The 12,285-nt window shown below is 36.6% G+C and overlaps 1 protein-coding gene across 6 annotated transcripts in view; it reads left to right on the top strand.

Annotated features, from left to right (window-relative positions):
* The window catches only part of LOC145241561 (mitogen-activated protein kinase kinase kinase 7-like), a 621,914-nt gene that overhangs the window by 313,952 nt on the left and 295,677 nt on the right, over positions 1–12,285 (top strand). For all 6 annotated transcript variants that reach the window (XM_080104629.1, XM_080104627.1, XM_080104631.1 and 3 more), the window contains exon 9: positions 10,537–10,600. In XM_080104629.1, coding sequence (XP_079960755.1) covers positions 10,537–10,600 — 64 coding nt within the window. The remainder of the gene's footprint in view (positions 1–10,536; positions 10,601–12,285) is intronic.

Genomic DNA, 12,285 nt, shown 5'->3' with positions numbered 1-12,285 from the left:
CTCCCTCATTGCGAACGTCTATTTCTGTAGGAAATAATTGACCGTTGTTTCTAATTTTCACATATTATTCGATCAAGACATCACCCTTTCAGACGGTACCAGTTTCGACCCGGTCTGATGCTGCTGAGAAAAGTTTTAGGCAGGCAGACATACATACATTTAAACAGACCGGTGAGATTTATATAATAGATTTTTTTTTATTGTGTATTTTTTTAAACTTATGCATAAAAAGAAATAGAATTTATTTATGAGGAGGAGATAACTCCTATTCATACAAGCAAGAAAATTAGCAGAAACTCAACGTTCGATATGTCAGCTTAAATTCTATTTAGGTTTAACTTTGAAAATCTAATAAAATAATATATAAATGCTAGATTAGTTGAAGTATCTATTTATCTCGGCATTCTCAACTTTTGCAAAACTTTGGAACCAGCTTTATGGTTTTGCAACCATTGAAGATAAAAAAATGTGTTCTGTTGGATCTCAATTTTTGTTTGCCTAATGTCTGTTTTTTTTTTTTTTGTTTTTTTTGTGGCTTTTTACATAGGTGTATTTATGTGTGTGCATATATACATATGCACATATGTATATATGCACACACACACACACACACACACACACACACACACACACACACAAAACTTGAAATCTAACATCCTCATACTGACTGAGAGTGTGGGCCACCTGATTTCTAGTTGCAGAGTACTACTTGGAGATGGTTATTATACAGATCGCCATAACGGAGTTTGCAAATACCTTCACTGGAAGATATGTAAGAAACTCAACATTCAGTGTAGTAAAAAATCCTGGGAACATATACCCGAACGAACAGTTGGGAATGACAACTACACTATTCACTATGACTACATAATCCCTACTGCTACATATCTAGAAAACGCAGCTGTTAAACCAGATATAGTGATTTGGGACAGAGCAAACAAAAAAGCGACCATAATAGAGGTCAGTGTACCCAATGATACAGGGCTTAACAGAGCTGAGAGGGAAAAGATAACAAAGTATCAAGGACTTATGTATGATATGAAACGAAATTGGAAATTAAAAGACGTTTCAATTATACCAGTAATCATAGGAGCAACTGGGCTTATGAAAAAGAACTTTAAAAAGTACATAGCAAGCATACCCGGTGAACCAAGTGCAAGTGAAATACAAACGATTGCACTGAAAGGGACGGCTAGAATCCTGAAAAGATCTCTTGGTTGGACTCACTAAAATAGGGGTAAATGTCAGACATCTGGTTGGATGTCCCATCCCCTAGAAGAAAAAGTTTAAGAAAAATGAAAAAAAAAGGAAAAGCAAATGTGTTTTTTATTTAGTCAAAGATATTTGTATAAATAATACTATAAGATTTATATTATGATACTGCTCTACTTGTTAATGAGCACTTTTTTTATATAAGTTTATATATACATAAGTTTTATTAGATTAACATTTACAAACTGCAGTAATATATATATATATATGTGTGTGTGTATGTATATGTATTTTAGTGTTGGGACAATTTATTGGAAATTATATTGAAAACATTACCAGGGCCGCTGCAAAGAAGGTAGGCTCTCTCTACCGTTCTAGAAAACTACTGACACCTGAAAGTATCCTGTACCTCTATAAGGCCACCATTCGCCCACATATGGAGTATTGCTGTCACATTTGGGCTGGTGCATCTGCTGCTAATCTCTTGCCCCTAGACAAGGTTCAAAAGAGAGTCACCAATCTGATAGGCCCTGAACTGTCATCTAAGCTTCAGCCTCTGTCCCATCGACGAAACGTTGTATCCCTCCGCCTGTTCTACAAGTATTTTAATGGTGAATGCTCTGACGAACTGTAGACACCCTCGACAAACCCGACTAGCAGCTAAATCCTACCCCCACACAGTAGAGATCCCTAGATGTAAAAGATCTTTCTACTCCAGTAGTTTCTTCCCAAGAACCGCTAGACTCTGGAATTCCATTCCAGGTCTCTGCTTCCCCAACTGTACTGACATGCAGAAGTTCAAGTGTAACGTGAACCGACATCTTGCTGCCCAAATCCCAACATAGTGCCCCAGTAATTGCTGCCCCTGATAGTAGCCCCCTACACCACAGTGGCAATGTGCCTTGTTTGAGGTGAAAATGTAATTAAAAAAAAATTGAAAAAATTTATACCTATTTTCCAATGCCATCTAAATCTCATACAATCATTTCGAGTCTGATTTTTATTCATATCCATTTTTTTTGTGTGTGTTTCTTCTTAGCAACCGTATCAGACATGTGGGTCTGAGGAATTTGATTGTAGCAACATCTTTAAAGTGTAACGGCCATGTCATATGTAGACTTTAAGATCAAAACGTTTTTAGCACCCAAACATATATATAGTAAAAATGGTAATTAGTAAAAACCTGAAGAGTGCTCAATACCAGACCAAGAGGTCACAGGGTTAACCTTTCGATCGTGAGAATAGTGCTTGCAATCTACAGGTGCCGCTAACGTGACGTAACTAGTTGCAATTGGTCCAGAAAGCGGCCCCGGCCTACCCCGTCACCTCATTACAAAAACGAGTCCCCGCGCCAAAATCGGCAGATCGAGCTGAAACTTTGAGTGAAGCAAATACAACCGAAGAGTCGTCACCTCTCCTCTCTTCCTCACAACCTTCCACCGTCATCTCAAGAGAGAAATCAATCTTTTTTTTTTTTTTTTGACTCTGTGGAGTCTGGCAAAATACGGGCAATCGTATATAAGTATATATATTGTACATCTTGAATTAACCAGTAGAATAGAGAACCGAGTGTGTCTTTCTCTTGTGTGCATGAGATTTATTCACTTCCAGCATGACAGATCCACGAAACAGCGGCATATCAACACGAAGGTGAAATTGATTCCGACTAAATCGATCAACGGGTCCTACTATGCTGAGATACCTTGCGAAGGGTTAGGTCCCCTGTGAAGGACAAGCATGGGTCACATTTGGGTGACCTGCAACGGGGATAGCTTCACATGTGGAGCCGTTTAACCAATATAGGACCACAATATACAACTATCTGTACATGATGTTGCCAGGGGCTTCCTTTCTAGAGCATAAAAAAAGGGTATATGTATTTGGATTATCTGATCATATATTTTAGGGTGTCTCGAAATTGCCCATCCATTTCGAAAATATACATTATCATCAAAATAGATGATTTATTTTTGGAAGCCCTGTATATCTATAAAAGTGAGAATGTGTGTATGCGAGGACAACTCTCAACTTATATACTCAACAAATTTTTGATCTACATGCTTGAAATTTGATATATAGGGTATTCAGACATGTTAAAGAAATTTAATCGGTTTTCATCCAGAAAAAAGGGCTTCTTAGGAGTCAAAATTGAAAAATTGTATTTGGGAGGTCATTAGATTTTGATGTTTGTTAACTGTTTCACAACTGTACGTGCGCGAATCATTTGCATAGCAGCTTCCTTATGTTAAGAATAAGTAGATTTGAAAATAGTTTTTAAAGATCGTACCCAGCTGGCTTAATGGTTATTGTACTTGACTCACTGATTTTGGTTTCGATCTCAGATCGCTAGAGTATTTTATTTTTTTGGGGGGGGGGGATTTGTTTAGAAAAAACATAGTCCTCGCATGCACATGTCCCACTTTCTTTTGATTTTTTTTAGTTCATTTTTTTTTTTTTTTTTTTTTTTTAAAGAAATATAACATTACGTTTAATACCAGGCAACGCCGGGTACATCAGCTAGTTATCTATATTTTGAAATCTTTCTTCCCTCCCCTTTCTCTCTCTCTTTATATCAATCTCCCCCCCCCCGTCTCTGTTTCTTTATCTCTTCCCTTCTCCACCTATACTCTTCATGTGTGTGTATAATACACACACACACACACACACACACACACACACACACACACACACAATTTGCAAAATAGCGTAATATTTATATTTTTATTTGCAATACTTAAGATAAAAGAAGCCATCGATACTGTCGGTTTCAAACCAGATAACAGGGAACCGTTTTAGGTCCTGATATCAAACTTTTTTGCAGCCAATCTGTTTCAGCTGAAGAGGGTTTGATATTTGGACCAAAAACGGATCACAATTATGAGGTTTGAAACCGACGGTAGCGATGGCTTGTCTAAGCTAAACTTCTGAAAATACACACACACACACACACACACACACACACACATATATATATATCGTACATTCTTGTTATATTCTGCTCCTCCTAATTTTATTGGTAAACTATGATGCAAGAACGTTATGTTAAATCAGTTATTGGCTATCAATTGAAATGGGCGGGTCCAACTCCTGTCGGATGAAGGGGGTGGATGTCAGGATGAGGATGCTGATTGAATCTTTGAAGTTTCAAAATGAAAGACTTTCTTATGAACTTTAAGTAGATTTCATGATATCAGGTTTTTGCTTCTCGTTCGGATAACGGTGTACTGCCATAAATTTATTTGAAATCTTTTTTTTTTTTTTTTTTTGCCGTTTCTCGTTTTGCACCTCGCAAAAAAAAAAAAATCGATTTTATATTGTTCTGTGTTTTCTTAAAAAAAAAAAAAAAAAATGATTTTCGATCCATCTATATCTCAAATTACATGGTAATGGAAGATTGTTAATTTTTTTTTTTGTATCTAGATTTTTTTCTATTATCTTTATTTAGATTGATCCTGATTTTTTTTTTTGTTTTGTTTTTTACCTCATGAAAATTTTTTTGGTACTATAAGCGCAGGCTGTCTAAAGATATTGGCTTTCTGACCCAAAATGCACCAAAAATTGATGCTATTTTTTTTCTTTCACTTTACAAAACTCAATGGTGTTCTACAAAAGCAAAAAAAAAAAAAAAAAAATTTCTCTACAAAACAACCAAACTAAACACCATGAATAAATATTTGAAGATTAAAAAAAAAAAAAAAAACAACTCCTGAAGTAAATTTAATCCAAGTACTTTATCCACTACGTTACAGGTCTGCAAGGATTGCCGAGTTTTTTGGGTTTTTTTTTTACATGGGGTCACCACTTATCAAGGTCCAGAGGCCACTCGAGAATAAGGGTTAATGGGTATACATTAGTAATTGTGATTTTAGCGTAGTAAACATTAGTGGGAATTTTGTAACTTGGATTACTTAGGGGGACGGTTTATTAAGAATTTGTTAATGTTGGACTTGAAGACAATCAGATTGTAGTCAGCTGGAAAGCAGGTAAACACAATAGAGTTCCACAGGCGTGCAGTTTTAAGAAAGAAGCTTTGTTTATGGAATCTACGTTTAGGCACAGATAAAGAGTGCGGGAAATTATTGACAGTTGTTTTGGCTAGATGAGTGTTTTTCGTGAAAGTTTGGCGAGGGGTGGGGGCATAGATTGAAGCTCAGCTGAACACTTGCCATATATATTACTAAATAGTTTGTATACCTTTCTTTTCTCTCTTTATTGACTAATATATCTATATATCTATAATAGTGAACGTGTCTGTGTCTGTCTGTGTACATTTCCCTACGCAATAACTGTCAATTTTTAGTCTACAAACTCAAAATTTGATATACAGGGTACTGAGATTTGGAAAAATCTATATGATCGGTTTTCGGCCAGAAATTTGGTTGTTAACGAGTCAAAGTTCAACGATTTGACCTTTGAGAACTCTACCAAACTCCTTTGACAATTTTGGGCTTAAACACTTGGAATCTACGTTTCTGTATAGGCACAGATAAAGAGTGTGGGAAATTGTTGATAGTGGTTCTGGCTAGACGAGTGTTTTTCATGAAAGTCTGGCGAGGAGGGACCAGAGATCGAAGTTCAGACGAGCACCTGCCATGAAAATAACGATAAAGCAGGGACAGGCTCGCTACGTCTCTTCTGTGGGAAAGAGGTTGCAGGGAAGTTAAAAGGACATTCCCCACTAAGCTACGAAGTCTATTTTGAACTCTGTCAAGACAGGATAAGCTGCTTCCAGCAGCTCCTGCCAAGATGTGGCAACAGTACTCCATCGCTGAACATACCTGGCTCTTATATAGTTAGAGAATTGCATCAGGAGTGAGATATCTACTGGAGCGGGAGAAGGATCCAACCATTTTTCCAGCGACTTTGGCAATAGACTTGATATACATGTTCTATTTCAGATCAGGAGTAAAGGTCAAGCCCAGAAGCTTGTCAAAACATGAAGCCTCCCCAAGATGAGAGCCATTCATTTCAATTGGTGGCAGCTGGGCAACTTCTCTCCAATGAAAATGAAACCCATTTTCTAAGACTGGATTTGGATTGCTATCGTTCTCACCTTGAGTGTTATCTGCGCAGCATTTCAATCAATGTAATCGCCGGCAGATATGTATTTTAGGTTGCAAAATATCCTCTAATCCTTTTACGAGAAAAAGGGAAAAATGTTAGTTACACCATCTGAATAATCGTAAATTATTTTCATTTTTTCACTTAACCGCAACTAACAATAAATTATTTTATGTTAAAATCATGTTAAAAAGCATTAAACAATAAATGTATTAATTCAAAAAAACTCTCAAATTCCAAACTGTACGAATAGGTTTGGTAAAGCAGAAGCGTTCATTGACATCAAAAAAAAAAAAATTAACAGTTGCAAAGCATAGATGTCATTTCTTTATAAACAATTTGGATTTAACAACGAGAATTATGATGAAGAAAGAGTCTGGCGTGATTTGGGAAATTTGGTGCAATTTGAAAGTTTTGTTCTATCATACAATTTACATAATTTGTGGAATATATCTTTGTTCCGTGATGAGTACCTATATCATAAGGATTGTTTTTTTTATTTTCTATATTTTTGATTAGGTTGAATGCTGAAAAAGAACCCGAATTTTTTTAAGTGTTGACTCATTTGACTTCAACTTTTATTGGTGGCATTGCAAAGCTGATCTCGGAAGTTTGAATTATTGTGGACTTATCCCCCCCTTTCTTTTTTTGAAAGATTGTGACGCCTGACATATTTCCCTCGTTTGCTTACTCATAACATTTGATTTTCTTAGTTAAAAACAAAACCACCTGATCAATTTACGTGAATTTTGGAATGTGAAGTTTTTGTTCCGTGATGAGTATGTACATTATAAATTTTTGATTTTGTAATTTCTGTTTTTTTTTTTTTTTTTTTTTTTTATTAAGTTGAATAGTAAATTAGAACCCGAATTGGATTTGTGGAAGATAGGATAGTCTTTTTATGCAATTGAGGTTTCATCTTCTTTTGTTAATGAATGGTAAGTGGTTGAGAAGCAAGGGTCGCATAATGAAAAGACAAAACATACCGATATATGATAACAGTAAAATGTAGATTTATTTACATAAAAATACAGGAGATTAAGAATAGAGATAGTAGAGTTCAATGAGGAGAGAGTAACGTTACTTGCGATTAGTACTTGATGAGAGTCCAGGAGAAAAGGGAAAGAAGTCTATAAAGCAGGAAATGACGTTTCTGCCTTTGCCCTCTAGTAGCCAGCCATGTGTCACCAGAAGTAAAGGGCGATAATTGAGTTTAGTTTAAGAGCACCGTTTTGTGTCTGTTGGCTGAGAATTTCAATTCCCACAGTACTCCCCCTCCTAGTTAGCTGGAAGCTAAGGAAAAAAAAAAATAATTGGGAAGAAAAACATGCATATATATATATGTGTGTGTGTGTGCGTGTCCGCTGTGTACAGAATGGGAAAGAAATTATTGTTATTAAGTACTAGCGGGGGTACCTGGCGTGCCCGGGTGTTTGGGAAAAAAAAAAAAGTGTTAATAGGGAGGGGGGCTCGAACATGTGACGCGAAAGCAGAAAAGAAAGTGAAAGAAAATGTGACATTTTTACCGTTATGCTACGAAGCCACAGGAAGTGAAAAGCGTTCAAATTTAGCAATATCAAAAAGTTGACTTGCAAAGTGAATGAGTTCATATAGGTGCAGAAATGAATGTTGGCTGAAGGCCAGTTCAGCTTTCCGCCGTTTCATTTATTTGTTTCCTCCTCCGAAAAATGAATAGCAATTGTCTGATATGAAGGGTATTCCCCACATTGATCAAAGCTGATGGCCTTCAAGACGTGCTGGCAACGAAGACCAGCAAATCGCTTTTATTTCCATTCAGTTTCGCTTTATTTATACGAAAAAGACAAACAAACACTGGAAACCAGGTTTTTTTTTTTTTTTTTAAACTCGCTCAAAATAAATGTAGAGATGACGACCGTTTGCAAATCGTAGATATTACAATCTAGGGAGTATATAAAAAGTTGTAAATGTAGTAACCCCCCCCCCCCCCCCGCATCCCATGAAGAACCTCCTGCGGAAAGCCTTTGCTGGACATAAAAAAACGTGCTTGGACGAGGTTTGAATGTTTGTATTGTTTAAATTGTTTTTATCTTGAGTTCTTGTATTTTTTGTGACACTAATAAATGTCTTTTGTACTCTTATAATGGACCGTATGTATGTATGTACGTTGTTCTTCGGATAACAGACTGTTGTCCTGGTGTCTAAATGTCTATTTTTAAAACCCGTGACTCGTCTTGATTTTGTGGGTGCGTGTCAGAACATATATTACATGAAACGAAGACAACATACCTGTTCACTGTTGGCCGCCTCTGTCTTTTGGCCGCAGCCTCGGGATTCGTCAATCATCTTGGGTGGAGCCAAACCTGTTTAAAGGACACGCTTCAAGACAGGGACCCAAGACGAATGAGTGTTTTATATATATTCACATATCATAATGGACCATATGTATGTATGTTTGTTGTGTAATTCATCTAGGTTTTGGTGAGTGCGTGTCAGAACATATATTACATACACATAACGTATACATGACAACATACCCTTTTTTGCTATTGTTTCTTCTGGGAGATTCGTCAACCGTCCTTGGGGGAGCTAGAATCTGTTAAAAGGAACACTTCAAGACCCAAGACGATGTGAGATTTTATGTATTTTATTTAATCCCATGTATTCGTCATAGCAGAACGGAGTGACCGAGCTTTGGCTGGGGGTGAGGGTTCTTTCATTTCCATTCTGAGACCCCCCTCTCCCTTATGAGGAGATCCGTTTTTAGCCCACCTGTCTTAATAGTGTAAATTGAGTAGAACTGTCCTTGGTGTCTCTAATCCAACTCCCTTATGCTTGCTCAAACTGGAACACATGACACATGACATGTCATATCCAGTCCCTGCTGTGATACTTCCGGTGTAAACTGATCAGTCATAGTTTGACAAAGATTGAAAACCTGTCAAAACATGACGGTACAAATCTCTGTTGTTCACTTATTGCTTGATAGATAGACACAGACAGACGCATTTTAGCCCATCTTGTTCATTCGACATCTCCAATCCAACTCACTGATGCTTGCGCAGACTGGAACACATGACATGTGAAACATCACATCCGGTCACCTGTTTGGATACTTTCCAGTGCAAACTGACAGGTCCTAGAGTTTGGTATATTTGACATGACGATTCAAATGTCCATTGTCTACTCATCACGAGATAGATAATCATATAGACAGCCAGATAGATGGATATATAGATCGATAGATAGATATGTAGCTAGATAAACAGATAGATGCAAAGATAATTGGATAAACATTTACTGCTTCTGCCTGCTCTAACAGTGTCATCTGCACCACGTTTCAATTGATGTAACTTTCGACCTTTGTCAGGTGTAAAAGTCACCAGGTTTTGGCTGGAAAAAAAAAGAGTAGCTCTGCACTCTAGGGTTTCAAATTTTTTAATACAGAGCTACTGTCTTTTTTTTCTGCCAACTAGCGACTTTTGCAAATAAAAGTCGGGGGTTATATTGACCGATACATTGGACAAAATGATCTAAATAATACAAACATTCAAAACTGTAAGGATAAAGAAGTTTTGTAATGTTTTCCTTTGATTTAAAAAAACAAAAAAAAAAACCAAACAAGTTGGCCATTTTTAGTCCCCTGGACAAAAGGAGGGTGGACTTGTAAATTCACCCTTGTTCATTCGTTCGTTCGTCCGTCGTCATTTTTCTCAATAATTACACCTAGAATTTTAAAAGATTTTGCACAAATATTAAAATGGTACAAGTAGAAAAGTAACAGAACGAATTTTTCTGGAAAACTCCGATTGCCCCACTAAGGGTGCCTTTCAAGTTAAAATTGTTAAAATTGACACTTTGTGCTTATTAAAAAAAAAATGATGCCTAGGGTTTTTATAAAACTTTCTGAAAAGTTGTAACTAACTGATTTCTATATAATTTTGTTTGTCTATACTTCGTGATAATTCTTGTGTTCGGAGAAATGTCGGCCATTGTTTTTGTATATTAATAAACTATTTGCAATTTTTTTTAATCTTAGAATTGTAGTCTTTGTTGTATCGTTCAATGGCACAACCTCGGTTTTAAGGTAAAAGTCAGAATTATTTATTTCTGCTTCTAAACTAAAAGAAACGTTTAAAGGTAAAAAAAAAAATCAAGCAATATTATATTCATTTCTGCTTCTAAAACATTCTAAACCAAAGGGAACGTTTCCACAGTTGTGTTTCATATTAAAATTTCCCTTTTCTAAAATCCTAAAGAATATTCTTCGTTTTTCTATTTCAGTTTTTCACAGGTGCTGACCAACCGCTGGTATTTCCACAGTCCGATAACGATCAATCAGAAACAAGTAAGTAAAGATATTTTTATTTTTATCTTTCAAAAAAAAAAAAAAAAAAAAAAAAAAAGGCAACATTATCTCTGCCACATCTTTTATTTGACTGGCATCAACAATTCTTAGCGTTTTTCATTGTTCTGCCCCGACTTTTTCATTGCTGGAGTTGCAGCCTTTGATGTAAGTTTTATCAAAATACATTTCAAACAAAGCCTGCGGCATCTTTGTCAGAAATATTTTTTTGAGATTCTCCAGTTTTATTTGGATTATTCAAACTATTATTCTCATCTTGAGTGTTATTTTCACAATGTTTCGATCGATGTAACCCCCGACCTTCAGATACGACTGGGTAGAAGCACGGCCACCGAGATATAGAAGGCCTGTTAACTGAAAAATGCCTGCAGGCAATGTAGGTAAGATTTGTCAAACCGTTACTGTCGATACAATAAGACGGCATTTTTAAAAACAGTATTAAAACGTTAAAAAGAAAGGAACCAAATTATTTTCATCTTGAGTGTTATTTTCACAGTGTTTCAATCGATGTAACCTCCGACCTTCTTCAGATATGACTGGGTAGAAACACGGCCAAGAAAGTTATTTTCACAGTGTTTCAATCGATGTAACCTCCGACCTTCTTCAGATATGACTGGGTAGAAACACGTCCAAGAAAGTTATTTTCACAGTGTTTCAATCGATGTAACTTCCGACCTTCTTCAGATATGACTGGGTAGAAACACGTCCAAGAAAGTTATTTTCACAGTGTTTCAATCGATGTAACTTCCGACCTTCTTCAGATATGACTGGGTAGAAACACGGCCAAGAAAGTTATTTTCACAGTGTTTCAATCGATGTAACCTCCGACCTTCTTCAGATATGACTGGGTAGAAACACGGCAAAGAAAGTTATTTTCACAGTGTTTTAATCGATGTAACTTCCGACCTTCTTCAGATATGACTGGGTAGAAACACGGCCAAGAAAGTTATTTTCACAGTGTTTCAATCGATGTAACTTCCGACCTTCTTCAGATATGACTGGGTAGAAACACGGCCAAGAAAGTTATTTTCACAGTGTTTCAATCGATGTAACCTCCGACCTTCTTCAGATATGACTGGGTAGAAACACGGCCAAGAAAGTTATTTTCACAGTGTTTCAATCGATGTAACTTCCGACCTTCTTCAGATATGACTGGGTAGAAACACGGCCAAGAAAGTTATTTTCACAGTATTTCAATCGATGTAACTTCCGACCTTCTTCAGATATGACTGGGTAGAAACACGGCCAAGAAAGTTATTTTCACAGTGTTTCAATCGATGTAACTTCCGACCTTCTTCAGATATGACTGGGTAGAAACACGGCCAAGAAAGTTATTTTCACAGTGTTTCAATCGATGTAACCTCCGACCTTCTTCAGATATGATTGGGTAGAAACACGGCCAAGAAAGTTATTTTCACAGTGTTTCAATCGATGTAACTTCCGACCTTCTTCAGATATGACTGGGTAGAAACACGGCCAAGAAAGTTATTTTCACAGTATTTCAATCGATGTAACTTCCGACCTTCTTCAGATATGACTGGGTAGAAACACGGCCCAGAAAGTTATTTTCACAGTGTTTCAATCGATGTAACCTCCGACCTTCTTCAGATATGACTGGGTAGAAACACGGCCCAGAAAGTTATTTTCACAGTGTTTCAATCGATGTA

This window comes from Euprymna scolopes, chromosome 20 (assembly GCF_053919585.1).
Source record: "Euprymna scolopes isolate OS-2025 chromosome 20, ASM5391958v1, whole genome shotgun sequence".
Taxonomy (NCBI): domain Eukaryota; kingdom Metazoa; phylum Mollusca; class Cephalopoda; order Sepiida; family Sepiolidae; genus Euprymna; species Euprymna scolopes.
Note: the sequence above shows the minus strand (reverse complement) of the source record. Positions and strands in the feature narration are given on the sequence as shown.